The sequence below is a fragment of the Podarcis vaucheri genome (assembly GCF_965113315.1).
Source record: "Podarcis vaucheri genome assembly, chromosome: 14".
NCBI lineage: Eukaryota > Metazoa > Chordata > Lepidosauria > Squamata > Lacertidae > Podarcis > Podarcis vaucheri.
Window position 1 is genome coordinate 12029116 of NC_138752.1, and position 18947 is coordinate 12048062.

At 43.8% G+C, this 18947-nt stretch overlaps 1 protein-coding gene across 1 annotated transcript in view; it reads left to right on the plus strand.

Annotated features, from left to right (window-relative positions):
* The window catches only part of TMOD2 (tropomodulin 2), a 50595-nt gene that overhangs the window by 10121 nt on the left and 21527 nt on the right, over positions 1–18947 (plus strand). Inside the window, exons 2-3 of the mRNA XM_082198767.1 lie at positions 4838–5030; positions 7505–7661. Coding sequence (XP_082054893.1) covers positions 4905–5030; positions 7505–7661 — 283 coding nt within the window. The 5' untranslated portion in view covers positions 4838–4904. The remainder of the gene's footprint in view (positions 1–4837; positions 5031–7504; positions 7662–18947) is intronic.

Sequence of the window (18947 nt, forward strand, 5' to 3'; positions counted from 1 at the left end):
CTCGGTTCCAGAGGTTCCCTTCAGGTGGACTTCTTTGTGCTGCTGGACTGCTGATATGTGGTGGGGACACCTGGTTCTTCAGGTTAAGGGGAAGGCTCCTGTGAGGGTCTGGAAGGTTCTTCTGGGCAGTGGCGTAGCGTGGGGAGTGCAGGGGGGGCCGGCCGCACCGGGCGCAACATCTGGGGGTTAGGGTTAGGGGGCGCAAATCCACAGGTTACGGGGCGCAAATTACTTGCCTTGCCCCGGGTGCTGACAACCCACGCTACACCACTGCTTCTGGGGCCTCCTTTTTACCATATTTTTTATTAATACGTTTTTTCTTTGTTATTTCTGTCGACTTCCCACCTCCTTTTCCATGGTGCTTTTATTTCTCTCCCTTCTCTCCCTCATATCTTAACAATGCTACTCTAATCTTTAGGTTCTTCTGTCACTCATAGTTCAAATGCTGCTCTCATATTAATCATATAATAATATCTTTTTTATATATATTCCGAAAAAGTCTTCCATTCTTCCGCCAAACCTTCGTCATCAGGTCCTCTTATTTTGGTTGTTAACTTTGCTGCGTAGTCCATCACCTTTCTTATCCATTCTTTGGGTTCCTTCCATTTTAGTGTGCAAAGAATCCTAGCTGCAAGTTGTAACATACATAAACAGCTTAATCATCTTTTTGGGGATTTCTGTAAACCTTGGTAGAAAAGCTTCAGATTTTTTGGGGTTTCTTCTGGGGCCTCCTTTAGAACCACTTCAGGTGTCAGCTCTGAGGCCTGATCCAGACCTGGCTGCCCACCTGTTGCCCTGCAGACTCTGACTCCATGCCCATAAAATGCTCTTGTTGCACTATTTTTTGGAGGTTTCCCAGACATCAAAGTGGAAGGGTGACCCTTCGCACCCACCCCCACTTCTGTTCCCTAATGCTGAGCTCCATTTTTCTCTAGATCAAAGGAAGAGGGGGCTGGTTTGCATAAATAGCCATATTGTTACATGGGCATCTTTGTCGAGATGGAAAAAAAAGCATTGATTGACTCAGTCCATTAGAGAATGACCAGATTCGGTCAAATAGAAGCCTTTTCAATTGTGTGTGTGTGTGATTTTGGGGAGGTGGGGATGACTGCTTTCCCACCACCAGAGTACCTTCTCGCCTTCCAAAGACACATTTCAGTCAGTCAGAGACACTCAAACTTATTTTGGGAATTATAGGGACAGAACTACCCAAAATGTATAGAAACTTACTCGTGTATGCGACTACAGCAGCAAGAATGGTACTCGCCCAAAAATGGAAAGAAGAAGTCCCAGCAAAGGAGGAATGGATACAAAAACTTATGGAATATACAGAAATGGCGAAGAATAAGAAATCAAGATAACATTTTTTAAAATAAAAGAATGGAGATGGTTTATTTAATATTTACAGATACATTGTAAACAGATAAGAACATTGGCAGGATTATTGTAATAACCTGCAGTTTTGTAAGAGTACATATTTAAAGAAGATGAAATAAATGAGCAAATAAAGTTAATTTGGATATGCAGAAGATATTAGAAATAAATTTAAGGAACCGCAGAAAGAGGGGGGAAGGAAGTCAAGTTTCAAAATGTCAGAATGATTGTAAAATTGGTGAAATGTATAAACTTGAAAAGAGGGATGCGGGTGGCGCTGTGGGTTAAACCACAGAGCCTAGGACTTGCTGATCAGAAGGTCAGCAGTTCGAATCCGCGTGACGGAGTGAGCTCCTGTTGCTCGGTCCCTGCTCCTGTCAACCTAGCAGTTCGAAAGCACGTCAAAGTACAAGTAGATAAATAGGTACTGCTCCAGCGGGAAGGTAAACGGCGTTTCCGTGCACTGCACTGATTCGCCAGAAGCGAATTAGTCATGCTATTTTCTGGTTTGCCTCAGGCAGCAAAATGTTGGCCTAGCCCTGTCGCCATTTCTGCCTGACTCCCCACCACTGCTGCCTGAGGCAGCTGCCCCCCTTTGCCTAATGGTAGGCTTCCAGGCAAGCAAGAGGCATGATCACAGTTCCACGACCCATTCCAGGCAGCCAAAAGACAATCATGGAGGCTCCCTACCCAGTACTTAAGAAAAGTATTATATAAAATACTGCTTTCTGGTCTGTGAACGCTGTGCTGTATCTGCAGACTGGAGGCAGTTGGACTCCTATCTAAAGTTCAGTCCATATAAGATGAGCAGTGATTCATATTTTTGTGGAATAATCTGGTTATTTTGTGCGGGCAAGTACAACCCAGTCAAGAATGTGCATTAGACCCTTCTTCTTTTTCTGCTGAGTTGTTGTTGCTTCGTTGCTGCGTACCTTGGCAAGCTCTGCTTCGCTCTAATGAGCCCCATTACCCAAGTGAGCAAGTTGCTTGGAGAGTATGCCAAAAAAGAGAAGGAAGGAGGGGAGGGGAAGGGAATGAGAATAACAGAGGATATGACCAATGAACTCTTTGAGAGCCTCAAGCTGTAGACAAGATAAGGCTCTCAGACAGGGCATGGCACAGTTTATTTGCATAAGGCTAAGGGTGGAGAATCCAATTAGCAAGGCAAGCATGGTAATCATATGATTAAATGGCAATTTCCTAAGAGCTGGAGAAGTAAACATTTCTTTCCCCAGCTGACTAGTGCACAAATGAATCTCTTATCTTGCCCTGTACTGCGGAAGAAAGGAATACTGGTGTAATGCCATTGGAGAGAATGAGTTCTGAATGGAGGAGATTTGAAACAACAGGTTATCTTGGTCCCTGGCTCTTATCTTTGGCTCCCACTCCTGACTGAATTGAATGCTTGTTTTGTTCAGAATAGACCCATTGAAATCAACAAAGCTATGGTCATCCTGTTCATTCACATCAGGAGACAACTGTGAATAGAACACAGGATACACAACCTGAAGAGTGCAATCCTAACTACGACTACTCAGAATTCATCTTTCTTCTTCTTCTTTGGCGATCACTCGTAGCCAAGTAAGATTGTCTTCCATAAACATGGTTTTAATAGTGGGTCCATAAGTGACTGTGGAGGCCAATTCTGGATCAACACCTCTTTCCACAGTGGGGACATAAGTTTCCAGGCAGGAGTTCACCAAGCATGCCTTCCTCTTTGCAAGTTTCTCTCTTTTGTCCTGAGTTCGAGCGTCTTCAAAGTCCATGACACCTTTGGAAAAGGCTGTTTTCCAATTGGAGTGCTCGCAGGCCAGTGTTTCCCAGTTGTCGGTGTTTATACTAAATTCTTAAAGATTTGCCTCGAGAGAGTCTTTAAACCTCTTTTGTGGACCACCAGCATTATGCTTTCCATTTTTAAGTTTGGAATAGAGTAGTTGCTTTGGAAGACAATAATCAGTTATCTGCACAACATGACCAGTCTAATGAAGCTGATGTTGAAGAATCATTGCTTCAACACTGGTGATCTTTGCTTCTTCCAGTACACTGGCATTAGTTTGCCCGTCTTCCCAAGTGATGTGCAAAATTTTCTGGAGATACTGTTGATTTCAGAGACAATCTTTTGAGGAGCTGGAGATGGCGTTTGTAAGTGGTCCGTGTTGCACAAGCATACAGTAAGTTTGGTAGTACAATAGCTTTGTAAACAAGCATTTTGGTTTCCCTGTGAATGTCCCAGTCCTCAAACACTCTGCTGTTCAATCAGGAGAAAGCTACACTTGCAGCCAAATTCAGTGAGGCTTACTCCAGGTTAGTGAGGTTGCGATTGCAGCCTTACTCCCCAGTTTTAGACCTCATAACAACTCAGATGCAAGAGACAAGAGAGGCATTTTTTTCCATTTAGTTCTAAAAAATATTTTCCTTCTTGTGCATTACTGCTGGCTGGAGTACTTGCATTTCGTTGATATTTTATTTTAAAAAATCGCTATTTAGATGTTTTCTTAAAGGTTCAGCCCTGTTCCTTGCTCATCTTTCAAAGTGGCTGTTAACAGTTTGCATGCAATATTTCGGAGACATTTATCTTTAAAATGGGGGGGCAAGGGGTGTAGTGTGAGCTCTAATGTGGATCAAGTCAGCTTTTGTAAAACTAATGCCAGTATTTAGCAGGAGAAAACGGCAAAGGATTATACTAATTCTCTTTGGCTCCTAGTTTCGCATAACCCTGTTCATCTATTAAGATTTATTAGGGTTGCCAGCCTTCTAGGATTCCACAGGACCAGTGGGTGAGAAGAAAAAGCTGTTCTCTCTTTTTCTTTTCTTTTTCAAACAGCTCTTGTTTATTCACAGGCCAGAACAGAACTGAACCGAAGGGTTCAGCCAGCCTGCTTATATAGAGCTCCACTAGAACGCAACAGTAACCATTTTCTGTAACTATCCAATCACTGAACGTCACTTTTGATCCCTTATTTGCATATGTGGACCTGAACTATCTACCGTATCCCCCTGCTGGCCCAGGGTGAGAACTTCAGTACATAACACCGTTGGGGGCAGGGCATTGCACATGCATGACATAACACATGCGACACCTCCTCAAAAAACCAACCAGGTCAACTTGGCCTGCCACCCCCTGCCTACTGTCAGACTCCTAACCTTTGCGAAAGGGACGTGTGGGGCCAGACTGACTCTGAAATCAGGCCCTGGTGGTTGTCAGTTCTGAATTCCTATACGGAGACTTAACAGGAAAGCTCTAGCTTGAAAATAAGTGATAAGCAAGGAGGGAAAGGAAACTAGTGTTGAAGTTTGAGGGCTGAACTACTGCCCTGAGATCTACAGTAAAATAAAATAAAATAAAAACCCAATCTGATGGTTGGCATATAATATATATATATATATATATATATATATATATATATATATATATATATATTTGTTATTATTAAGCAAAAAACAAATATAACTTTTTTCACAGGCATCAGGAAGACTGACTCTTGAATGAGTGACAGGCAACCTTCAAAGGACCCTGTTTAGAAAGAGCCATGTCGGTGCCGTTCCGGAAAGAGTTGGAGAAATACAAGAACATCAACGAAGATGAAATTCTCAACAAACTCTCTGAGGATGAGCTAAAGCAGCTGGAAAGTGTTCTTGATGATCTGGATCCAGAGGTGTGTACCAAACATGACATTCGTGTTTAAGAGCCTAAACAACTTAGACCCTTCATATCTGAAAGACCACCATCTTCCCTGGAGACTCTCTTAAGATCAGCAGAGAGGGCCCTCTTGGTAGTTTTACTGTCTTTGGAATTTCATGGGGTCCTTGGTCAGGACAGGTCAGGAGAGGCAGACCTCCAAGTGTCCCTATCTTCCAGGGATTTCCCTGATTTAGAGAAGCCATCCCAGTTTCTGATTTGATTCCATTTTTCCTTAGGACAGGGGTCAGCAAGCTTTTTCAGCAGGGGCCGGTCCACTGACCCTCAGACCTTGTGGGGACCAGACTATATTTTTTTGGGGGGGGTGGGAGAACAAATTCCTATGCCCCACAAATAACCCAGAGATGCATTTTAAATAAAAACATGCATTCTACTCATGTAAAAACACCAGGCAGGTCTCAGAAATAACCCAGAGATGCATTTTAAATAAAAGGACACATTCTTCTACTCATGTAAAAACACACTGATGCCCGGACCGTCCACGAACTGGATTTAGAAAGCGATTGGGCTGGATCCGGCCCCCAGGCCTTAGTTTCCCTATTTTCATTGGAGAAATGTAGGAGGGTATAGAGTTATCTGGCACCCCCCCCCCCAGCCATCTGAAGGCAATCCTGTATAGGGAAGGGGTTTTTTTAAATGTTTAATTATGTTTTTATATGTGTTGGAAGCTGCCCAGAGCGGCTGGGGAAAGACAGTAAGATGTGTGGGGTATAAATAGTAAAATTATTGTGATGGATTGGGATGCCCCTAATTTCATCAGAGAAATGTTGGAGGGTTTGGGCAGGGCCTTCTCTGTGGCAGCCCCTAAAGCTGTGAAATTTCATTCCCTGAGAGGTGTGTCTGGCACCTTCGTTGTACAACTTCCATCATATAATGAAGACACACCTCTTCACTCTGACACCCCATATGTATTTAGGACCCACTCTGTTCTCATATCGTAGATTGTTTTATCTGATTTTAATATTGTAGTTTTACAATGTTGTAACCTGCTCTGGGACCTTCTGGTGAAGGACAAGTAAAAAGTCCAATCAATAAGAGTAATTGGATTTTAGCCTTAAGGATCACAAATCAAAATCTTCACAAAGCTCAGAGTTACATGTATTGTAAAACTCGACCCGTGGAGGATGAAGGTGAGCTGGTAGGAAGAACTACCAAAATTTGATTGTTCCTAAGGGGCAATTTCAAGGGGAACAACATTTTTTTGAAAGGCTCAAGGGAGCTTTTCTTCTGTTTCTTTTTTGGTAGCAGCCATAGCGGTTCTTTTTTTATTTCTCACAACATTTTTAGGGAAGTTTTTAATGTCTGAAGTTTTATTCTGTTTTTAATGCTAAAGCCACCCAGGGTGGCTGGGGTATTGAAATAATAATAATAATAATAATAATAATAATAATAATAATAATAATAATTACTATTTTGCTGAAATAAATGATATGCCACTCATTGGATAGGCATTAAATATTGACGGTATATAATTTCACTTGCATAGTGCTCCTGGAGAAGGGTTGTAAGACTTGAAATGTGTTGGCGTTGGGCTAAAAAAAATGTTTTCAGTGCTCCTTTGGAAGCTCCTGTCTCATCGTTCTTTGCTCCCTAATGAGCACACGCAAGAACTGAGTGTAAAATTAGAGATAATGTCGAAACTTGCTGAAAGTCCACCGTTTCTCAACTATTGTCTGGCAGCAGTGATTGCAGCAAGTTACAGCAGTGGGAGAGATGGAAAACAAGGGCAAACACTAGCTCTGGCTCCTTCCATCCGGAAGCTTGTTTTAATTTCAGCTGGTCATCAGGATAGTTATTTATTCATTGAAATTAAAGTTTTACACTCACATATCCAACATAGATAATAAAAACAAGATTCCAGAGAATCTCCTGGACTCCCCTCTTCCCCTTTGTGGGTCCTGTTGTTAATCATTTCCTCCTGCATCTTTTATGATAATTATCATAAAATAATCCAAATCTTTTACATCTCCATTATATCCAAAATTCACCATTAAACTACAAGTGTTATTACAATCCTGCTAACGATTTTAATTGTTTACAATGATTTTTTAAGATAAATTATAAATCCCCCTCCCCCATTCCTTATTAAAATTCTGGTCTTTCTTCCTGATTTCTGATTCTTCCGGTCATTTTTGCCATTTCGGGACAATCCATCAACTTAATCTGCCATTCTTCTCTGGTAGGGACTCAACTACTATTTAAGAATGTGTGTCCCAGTCTTCAAAAATGTGCACCTGGCTTTGCGCTCCCCTTTCCTCTTCCCTACCCCTCGCTTTTTCCTTTTGTGTCGTGTGTTTTAGATAGTAAGCTTGCGCACAGGGACTGCCTTGTCCTAGCTGCTCTGGGAACCTAAAGAATCGCTCCAAATAAAGACAGCAGTTTGCCATCCTACTGACTCTCTGCTCCCCTCTCTCATGTCTGCCTTGATAGAATGCGCTTCTACCGGCAGGCTTCCGCCAGAAGGATCAGACCAGTAAACCTGCCACAGGACCTTTTGACAGAGAGCGGTTGTTGTCCTACTTGGAAAAACAAGCCTTGGAGCACCAAGACAGAGAGGATGTCGTGCCCTTCACCGGAGAAAAAAAAGGTAAGCCCTCATCTTCACGGATGGCCAAAATGGCGGGGTAAATGGGTGGCCTCATGCTGAAAATCAACCTAGCAATGGAAGTTCAGTGCCAAGTGTCAGACTTTTAACATATGATTTGTATTCTTCTTCTTTGGCAATCACTCGTAGCTGAGTAAGACTGTCTTCCATAAACACGGTTTTAACAATGAGTCCGTAAGAGACTGTGGAGGCCAATTCTGGATCCACACGTCCTTCCACAGTGGGGACATTGGTTTCCGGGCGGGAGTTGATCACGGTGTGGATTTGCCAAGCGTGCCTTCCTCTTAGCATGTTTCTCTCTTTTGTCCTGAGTTTGAGCATCTTCAAAGCCCATGACACCTTTGGTAAAGGCTGTTCTCCAACTGGAGCACTCGCAGGCCAGTGTTTCCCAGTTGTCAGTGTTTATACATTTTTTAAAGATTTGCCTTGAGAGAGTCTTTAAACCTCTTTTGTGGACCACCAGCATTACGCTTTCCATTTTTAAGTTCAGAATAGAGTAGTTGCTGTGGAAGACGATCATCAGGCATCCGCACAACATGACCAGTCCATTTTTAAGTTTGGAATAGAGTACCGTATTTTTCGCCCTATAGGACGCACTTTTCCCCCTCCAAAAATGAAGGGGAAATCTGGAGGCGTCCTACAGGGCGAATGCAGGCTTTTGCTGAAGCTTGGAGAGCGAGACGGGTCAGTGCGCACTGACCCCTCTCGCTCTCCAAGCTTCAGGAAGACATCCGCAGTGTGGGGAGCCTTGCAGGAGTTCCCCGCAGGGTTCCCCATGCTGTGGATAGCAGCCTGCCGCCCAATGGACAGGGTGCCCTGAAGCAGAGCGCCCCTCGCGCCAGGCAGACATCGGCCAGCCCCACAAGCTCGGGGGACAGCAGGGAGGCGCAGCGCCGCCATCCCGCTGTTCCTCGACCTGGTTCGGTTTCCCCGACCTTCTTTTGGGGGGGGGAAATAAAGGGGAGAAAATTTTCCTTTATTTCCCCCCCCCAAAAAAAACTAGGTGCGTCCTATGGGACGGAGCATCCTATTGGACGAAAAATACGGTAGTTGCTTTGGAAGATGATCATCAGGCATCCGCACAACATGACCAGTCCAACAAAGTTGATGAAGAATCAGTGCTTCAACACTGGTGATCTTTGCTTCTTCCAGTACACTGATATTAGTTTGCCTGTCTTCCCAAGTGATTTGTATAAGTGCACCCTGGTAAATCAAAATTTGGTCTCTGGTCTGTCCCCTCAGTCAGAAGCTGTTTTGTCCTAAATCCACGGTTAGGCAAAATGCAACAACAACAACAATTTATTTTTTATACCCCGCCCATCTGGCTGGGTTTCCCCAGCCACTCTGAGTGGCTACCAACTGAATATTAAAAACACAACAAAACATCAAACATTAAAAACTTCCCTAAACAGGGTTGCCTTCAGACAGTGAGCCAGCTTTTAAGTTTTGCAGAGTTTCTTTTCAGGGTGGGTGTAACGCAAAAGCAAAAAAACAAAAACCCATAAAAACGGGCATGGTGTGGTGTAGCCATAAGGTCTGCACCTGGACACAGGATGGGGAAGATAAGGTCGTCCAGGTGTTGCATGAACTACAACTCCCATCACCCCTGACCATAGGCTTATGCTGGCTGGAGCTGATGTGAGTTGGAGTCCAACAACTGGTCAAACTGGGGAAGCTGGTTTTCAAGCTTCCTTAAGGCTGTATACACCCCCACCAAAAAAAGAAGCCGCCTGAGAATTATAGTCAAGGGTGCTGGGAATTATAGTTCTGTGAGGGGTGAACTACAATTCCCAGGATTATTCCGGTGGGGTGCGCATGAACAATTGTATCTAAGGACAGGTTCACATAGAGGAGGGAGAAAGGTTGTTTTCTGCTGCTCCAGAGAAGCGGGCACGGAGCAATGGATCCAAACTACAAGAAAGAAGATTCCACCTAAACATTAGGAAGAACTTCCTGACAGTAAGAACTGTTTGACAGTGGAATTTGCTGCCAAGGAGTGTGGTGGAGTCTCCTACTTTGGAGGTCTTTAAGCAGAAGCTTGACAACCATATGTCAGGAGTGCTCTGATGGTGTTTCCTGCTTGGCAGGGGGTTGGACTCGATGGCCCTTGTGGTCTCTTCCAACTCTATGATTCTATGATTCTAGGTTGTCTGAAACTGGACTCCTGCAAGTGCTGTCTTGCTACGATAACCTTTTGCCGTACAAAGGAGCCCTGTGGGAGACTTCCAGGCTCTTGCACAAGATGCGTCTCCTAATTCGAAGCTGGCAACACATTATCGTCGTTGCGTAAGGGTCAGGCGCGAGCGAGGCTGGCAGGGCGTGTGATCTATGTGGTGTTTCTGACCACAATATTTATTTTGGCAGAGCCTGTTGTATAAATGACAGGGCGACGATTGTTTGGAAAGCTTTCGTAGCCTGATCCTCACTGGAACTGAGCTGTTTGGGGGGGTGTTGCCAGTTCCACTTCGTTTTTTGTTTTTTTTAAAGATATTTATTGAATTTTTTTTTGAATATAAGAATAAATAAAAAATAAACATACAAAATAATAAGCAGTTAAAAACACACATTAATTTTCAATAACATAACTTCCATACCCTTATTTCCTCCGACCTCCTCATACTTCCCTTCTTTGTATTCCAGTTCAGTTTGTTAGTTCAGCAAATCCTTACCATTAAACTTTTACCCATTTATAATCCTTTTTTCATATCTCCTATAGCATTACAGCTGGAAACCGCTTAGTTTCTATCCAACATCTTTCTAACATTCATTAATTTTACAATATTTCTTTAAATAGTCTTTAAATTTCTTCCAGTCTTCTTTCACCGACTCTTCTCCCTGGTCTCGGATTCTGCCAGTCATCTCAGCCAGTTCCATGTAGTCGATCACCGTCATCTGCCATTCTTCCAGAGTGGGTAGATCTTGTGTCTTCCAATACTTAGCGATGAGTATTCTTGCTGCTGTTGTAGCATACATAAAAAAAGTTCTGTCCTTCTTTTGCACCAATTGGCCGACAATGCCCAGGAGAAAGGCCTCTGGTTTCTTCAGGAAGGTATATTTAAATACCTTTTTCAATTCATTATATATCATTTCCCAGAAAGCCTTAATCCTGGGGCACGTCCACCAAAGGTGAAAGAATGTACCTTCAGTTTCCTTACATTTCCAGCCAGTTCCACTTCTGGGAAGGAAGAAGAGGGGCCTGCTAGGAAAGGGGAACCAGCCTTCAGTTGTGAGAGCTGGCAATGACCGAGGGGGTGTGTGGCTGCCTTGGAGGCTCAGGCCTGAGCTTATCCTTCCTTGAGGCAGCGACAAGCCAGTCAGCAGTTAAGCAGAGGGACAGCCAGTCTCAGAGCAGCGCACCTTGCACTGTTTCAGATTTATGGAAGCGGAGGCACTTGCGCATTTGTATTGTGTGACATTGCGCTGAGACTCTCCCCGCACTTCTTTTTCAACTGCTGAAATGGCTGCGCTCACACACAAAACAACAAGAAGCAACACGTCAGCTAATGATATACTAACAAAATTTTCATAACATTATACCGTTTCAAAATTCATAAGCAGAAGACACACACCCTTGTGCAAATTAATTGAAATAAACAATGTAGTTTATTGTACAAAACTCACATTTGTTGTTGTTGTTGTTTAGTCATTTAGTCGTGTCAACTCTTCATGACCCCCTGGACCAGAGCACGCCAGGCCCTCCTGTCTTCCACTGCCTCCTGCAGTTTGGTCAAACTCATGCTGGTAGCTTCGAGAACACTATTCAACCATCTCGTCCTCTGTCGTCCCCTTCTCCTTGTGCCCTCCATCTTTCCCAACATCAGGGTCTTTTCCAGGGAGTCTTCTCTTCTCTTGAGGTGGCCAAAGTATTGGAGCCTCAGCTTCAGGATCTGTCCTTCCAGTGAGCACTCAGGGCTGATTTCCTTCAGAATGGATAGGTTTGATCTTCTTGCAGTCCATGGGACTCTCAAGAGTCTCCTCCAGCACCATAATTCAAAAGCATCAATTCTTTGGCGATCAGCCTTCTTTATAGTCCAGCTCTCACTTCCATACATCACTACTGGGAAAACCATAACTTTAACTATATGGACCTTTGTTGGCAAGGTGATGTCTCTGGTTTTTAAGATGCTGTCTAGGTTTGTCATTGCTTTTCTCCCAAGAAGCAGGTGACTTTTAATTTCGTGACTGCTGTCACCATCTGCAGTGATCATGGAGCCCAAGAAAGTTAAATCTCTCACTGCCTCCATTTCTCTCCCTTCTATTTGCCAGGAGGTGATGGGACCAGTGGCCATGATCTTCGTTTTTTTGATGTTGAGCTTCAGACCATATTTTGCGCTCTCCTCTTTCACCCTCATTAAAAGGTTCTTTAATTCCTCCTCACTTTCTGCCATCAGTGTTGTGTCATCTGCATATCTGAGGTTGTTGATATTTCTTCTGGCAATCTTAATTCTGGCTAGGGATTCATCACATGATGAATTCTGCATGTAAGTTAAATAAGCAGGGAGACAATATACAGCCTTGTCGTACTCCTTTCCCAATTTTGAACCAATCAGTTGTTCCATATCCAGTTCTAACTGTAGCTTCTTGTCCCACATAGTGATTTCTCAGGAGACAGATGAGGTGATCAGGCACTCCCATTTCTTTAAGAACTTGCCATAGTTTGCTGTGGTCGACACAGTCAAAGGCTTTTGCATAGTCAATGAAGCAGAAGTAGATGTCTTTCTGGAACTCTCTAGCTTTCTCCATAATCCAGCGCATGTTTGCAATTTGGTCTCTGGTTCCTCTGCCTCTTCTAAATCCAGCTTGCACTTCTGGGAGTTCTCGGTCCACATACTGCTTGAGCCTTCCTTGTAGAATTTTAAGCATAACCTTGCTAGCGTGTGAAATGAGTGCAATATATGTACAAAACTCACATTAGTAACGGATATGACCTCCGCTATTTTTAAGCAGCGTTTGAACACGGTTTGGCATGGAGTCTGCTAGTTTCGAACAGTCACTGTTGATTTTCGGATCCCTGGACCACACTTGAATCAGCGCCTGAATGAGCTTCTCCATAGTCGTACACTCTACAGCATGGAGGCGACTTTTGCATACAGTCCACAAATTCTCAATGGGATTTACGTCTGGGGAATTCCCTGGCCAATCAAGTACCTGTGTTTGCTGCTCTGTCATGAATTTCTTCACCACTTTCGATGTGTGACAGGGGGCTAGGTCCTGCTGCAATATCCCAGGACCATCAGGATACCTCTTTTCCAGCTCTGCAAGAGCTCTCTTTCGTAGAACTTCAATATATTGTGGCGAGCGCATCATTCCTTGTATTGGCTGCAGGCTTCTGACACCATAATGATCAACTGACTTTAAGTGTTTGTTTTGAGTACAGGATTACGAGTAAGATAGAAAACATGCTTTGTTTCAATTAATTTGCACAAGGGTGTATAATATGTGCATGGAGTCACAAATAATAGGAATCAAATAATTGTTCCATAACCAGGAATTGTAGGGTTGGTAAGTCACTGTCAAAGATCACAGAAATGGAGGAGAATGCCTTTCCACAGTCAATATCCTACAAATGTGAGGTGATAGGTGCTCTGACAGAACAGTTCTTCCAGGATAATGAACTGTTTCAATGATAATTCTTCCTCAGCTGGCAATAATATAAAATGAAATCCATTACATTCAAATACAATACAAAGATTGAAATGACAGGCCTGCATATAAACAACCAATAATAAATACATACCAAATTAATTGTGAATGGCCATGGATCAGCAATCACTTAAAAGCAGGCATGGTCAAACTTGTCCCTCCAGATGTTTTGGGACTACAACTCCCATCATCCTTAGCTAACAGGACCAGTGGTCAGGGATGATGGGAATTGTAGTCCCAAAACATCTGGAGTGACAAGTTTGCCTATGCCTGGCTTAGAAGTATAGTAAGCTGATACTGTTGGCAGAACCCTGGTAGTGTTATAAAGGCTACCCACAGGTGCAATGAATCACATAAAATTTCAGGAAATTTAAAGAGACAGTATCCAAAAATCTGGCAAAGAGAACACAAACAGTAGCCATATTGTCAGAAAACTTCAATAAAACAATTGAAATCTAATTCAGTATTCAAACTCCCTGGGTGGAGAGTCATTTTGGACTCACGGCTGCCCATGGAGGCGCAGGTTAATTCTGTGTTCAGGACGGCTGTCTACCAGCTCCACCTGGTACACAGGCTGAGACCCCACCTGCCCGTAGACTGTCTCGCCAGAGTGGTGCATACTCTAGTTATGACTAAGCCCCACTTAGACTACTGCAACGCGCTCTACGTGGGGCTACCTTTAAAGGTGACCCGGAAACTGCAATTAATCCAGAATGCGGCAGCTAGACTGGTGACTGGGAGTGGCCGCCGGGACCACATAACACCGGTCCTGAGAGATCTGCATTGGCTCCCAGTACGTTTCTGAGCACAATTCAAAGTGTTGGTGCTGACCTTTAAAGCCCTAAACGGCCTCGGTCCTGTATATCTGAAGGAGCATCTCCACCCCCATCGTTCAGCCTGGACACTGAGGTCCAGCACTGAGGGACTTCTGGCGGTTCCCTCGCTGTGAGAAGTGAGGTTACAGGGAACCAGACAGAGGGCCTTCTCGGTAGTGGCGCCCACCCTGTGGAACACCCTCCCTTCAGATGTGAAGGAAATAAGCAGCTATCTTCTCTTTAAAAGACATCTGAAGGCAGCCCTGTTCAGGGAAGTTTTTAATATTTAACGCTGTACTGTTTTTAACACTGGATTGGGAGCCGCCCAGAGTGGCTGGGGAAACTCAGCCAGATGGGCGGGATATAAATAATAAATTATTATTATTATTATTATTATTATTATTATTATTATTATTAAAATAGGTAAATCAGTCTGGTTTTTTGTTGGTGCACACACGGCACTTGAGCCATCAGCTCCCTTGTCCTTCCACACTGATGCACAGCGGAGCCCACTCCCAGCTTTTAAAAAATAATATTTCAAAACTGTACTTTTTGCAAGGACCAGTTTAAAAATAAAAAGGACAGGGAAATGCATGGCTGCCTCACCGCTGAGTTTGCTCCCCATGGATGTATTGAAACACACACACACACCGACCAAAAAAACCCCACTCCCAGCTTTGGGGACCCTCCCCCACAACTTCCAGATTCTAGCCCCACCCAAAAAAGTTCTACCTTGAGACCTGGTCTGGGGCAAAGTAGGAATGTTCTTTCGTATCGCACGTAGTGCCAAAGTGTGATATTGCACAGATGGTGCATGTGAGTCTATTGATGCTTTTAAAAAAAGAAAAACACCATCGCATGCGCAAATGTTTCACTCTGGAATCAAGGTTCAGCTGTACCTGTATGTACCACATCAGGGAGAGGGACAGAAAGAGTGCCGTCGGAGGCGAGAGTTTAAAATCCACTCTTCTTCCTGGAAAAGCCCTGCAGTTAGTACCATATTTTTCGCTCCACAGGGCGCACTGGACCATAGGGCGCACCTAGTTTTTAGGGGGGGAAATAAAGAAAAAAATATTATTTCCCCCCTCAGCCCCAAAGATCAAAGAAGCCAAGACAGCCAGCGGGATCCATCTTGTCTTGGCTTCCTCTTTAGCCACGCACAACCTCTCCAGCCGGGCAGAAGCCAAGATAGCCCAAGCTTCCCCCGACCCCAGCCCCCAGAACAGGTCCAGGAGCGGCGGCAAGGTTGCACGCAGCCTTGCCGCCGCTACCGGAGCTTGCGGGGCTGGGGGAGCGCTCCGAAGGTTTGCGGATAGCTGCCCGAAGCCTGGAGAGCAAGAGGGGTTGGTGCGCACTGACCCCTCTCACTCTCCAGGCTTCAGCGAAAGCCTGCATTCGCTCCATAGGATGCACACACATTTCCCCTTCATTTTTGGAGGGGAAAAAGTGCGTCCTGTAGAGCGAAAAATTCGGTAATTTCTCTCTCTAGCTCAGCAACTTTCCCCTTTCTTTGAAGTCAATGGCTTCGCTAGGGAATACTTGAACAAAAAGAGCTCTCCAGTGTCAACCAGCTGGTTAAAAGATGAATGCTCAGACCCAACTTCACAGTTGGCAGAGAAAACTACACTCTTTCATCTTCTCACATAAAAAACCAAGAATAAGCCCCAAATACCTGCACCTCCCCACCTCAGAAGGAGGATGGGGAATCCCCAACATAGAAGCATATTACAACGCCAACCAAATACGCCATATAATCCCATATATACTAGAAGATGAGACAAAACAATGGGTACACCTAGAGAAGGACACAATTGAAAACACCTGCACCACAACATACCCACTCCTCCCAAACAAACTAAAGAAAATTCCCACAACACTTAACAGGTACACACAGACCATGCTCAAAGCATGGAAAACACAAATAGGCAAACTATCCCCAACCCCATCCCCACTAATCCCCCTGGCATACCACCCATTATTCCACCATGCAGCACAAAACCTCAAGATAAAAACCTGGCGAACCAAAGGCTTGTATCGCCTAATAGACTTTTATAAAAATAACAAACCCTTGTCAACACAAGAAATACAAGACAAACTAGAAGACACCCAAATGCCCTGGTTAACACAACACCAACTACATGCCCTCTTAAACAACCCAACAGTAAAATCAGCAGCAACTAGGCCCCTGACAACCTTCGAAAACCTCCTTCTAACAACAAAGGGAAACGGTAAAGGGATGGTATCCGCAATATACAAAATACTACTCCAAAATCTCGCAAATCCCCTAGACGCAATCAAAAATCAATGGGAGAATGACATAGGCTATGAGATAAACCCCACTCAATGGACCAGAATGTGGTCTAAACCCCCCTTTAAATCCATATCAACGAAAAGAAAAGAACTCACACTGAAACTCACCTACAGGTGGTACCTAACACCAAGGAAACTAGCGCTAATACACCCAGGAACCTCACCAAAATGCTGGAGAGGGTGCACCTCCACAGGCACATACTTCCACATGTGGTGGGAGTGTCCCAAAATCCAACTGTTCTGGACAACAGCCATACAAGAAATTTGTAAAATAACTAAGCAAGTAATAGACACCACCCCAGAATTGGCCCTACTAAACATCTTCCAAGACAACAATGCCCATTTACACCACAAAGAACTCATAACCCACCTGCTCTCAGCAGCCAGAAACACCATAACCAGACACTGGAGAGACCTGTCAGGAGTAAGCATGGACCAATGGTATCAAATAGTATGGGAAACAGCCCTACTAGAAAAATTAACTAATAAACTGAAACTGACACGGGGACAAACAGAAGAAGATGCCTTCACCCCGGTATGGCTCCCCTTTATCACACACACAGCCCAACAGGACAATGACAATAATCCACCAACAGCATACAAATCAATATGGCTAACCTGATCCAAAACACCCACCCACCTCACTCACACACGAAAACAAAGATCACCACAGCCAATCACAAGCAAACAATCACACCCTAGGCCAACCCCAACCTCTCTCACCACCAAAGGAACACAAGTGAACAACAAAAGCACGCTGACACCAAACTCTACCTACATTAAACATAATAGAAACACCGCCACCCAATCCCACCCTTATCCATCTTCCCTCTCTCCACCCCCCCTTCCTTTTTCTCTCCTTTTTTATTTTTATTTTTATTTTCTTCTCCCCCTAATGCCTCAACAAATGAAACAGATTTGTAAAAATGTTACATGGGGAAAAAATATATATGAGGCACTACACTTCTGTAAAACAAGAAAATCCTTAATAAAATATTTAAAAAAAAAAAAAGATGAATGCTCAGTTGTGTGTGTGTGTGTGTGTGTGTGCGCGCGCGCGCTTTAAAGTCAGCTGTATGGTTTTGATTATGTTGTGGAATAAGCTGGGGGAAGCAGGGCGGGAGGAAAGAATTCCAAAAGCTTCATAGGAAGGCTGTGGAATCGGGAAGGAATTTGATAGAGCGGCTGCTCGTATTTTCTTAGGAATCTTAGGAGGTTGTATAATCTTTGAAGGGGCACGGCTGTGACTATCATGCAAGGACCCTACACTTCTGAATTTGCCACTAGGCTATTGTACTTAATGGACCTCTTTACCTTCACTTTTGACACTTGGAATGTACGTTTTTAGAGCCCACTTTCTTTGTGTTAATTTTAGGTGAAAACTTTTAAATATTGTGCTTTAATACTGATGTCCAAGTGTTCCATAGAGAAGCCATCAGCTTCAAAGAAAGGGAAAAGTTGCTGAGCTAGAGACAGAAATTACTAATGTTGTTGTTTAGTCATTTTGTTCGTGACCCCGTGGACCAGAGCACGCCAGGCACTCCTGTCTTCCACTGCCTCCCGCAGTTTGGTCAAACTCATGCTTTGAGAACACTGTCCAACCATCTCGTCCTCTGTCGTCCCCTTCTCCTTGTGCCCTCCATCTTTCCCAACATCAGGGTCTTTTCCAGGGAGTCTTCTCTTCTCATGAGGTGACCAAAGTATTGGAGCCTCAGCTTCAGGATCTGTCCTTCCAGTGAGCACTCAAGGCTTATTTCCTTCAGAATGGATAGGTTTGATCTTCTTGCAGTCCATGGGACTCTCAAGAGTCTCCTCCAGCACCATAATTCAAAAGCATTAAAAAAAAGCATTTTTACTATTTACTAATACACAGTTCTAATTGTTGCAACGTGCCCTGGGACCTTAAGGTGAAGGGCAGGTAATAAATTGCAGCAATTATTATTGTTATTATTGTTATTATCATCATTATCATGAATATATTGTAGGGGGAAATAAGGTTTTAATGGGGATTGCTAATATGGGGAGATGTACTAGCGTGGAGGCATTCCTTTGGGAGTTGTCATAGTATTGCTAGCTGCTAAGTCTGGAAATTATGAATCACCTCCCTAAAAATAATACAAGCAACTAAATATCACAAGGCAAAATCATTATTTGTCTCTTGTTCCTCGAATGCGTGAAGCAGCCTTAAACTGACTCAGACCCACCTAGTTCACTTCTTGTCTGGGTTCTTCACATTAGTAGCCAAACACACCTAGGTCTGGTGGAAAAAACCATGAAGAACAGCTATAAATTTACCTTTTTATTAAACTAATGCAAAGAGATGATGAGCTCAAAGAGCTGGACCAGCTGCATCAGTGGCAGTAATGAACCTCATGCAAGATTTGGAATGTAGGGCTACATCCAGTGCAGTGCTAAGACAAAGCCACTTAAAGAATCATAGAGCTGTAGACTTGGAAGGTTCCCCCAAGATGAATTCAGGTCCAATCCCCTGCAACGCAGG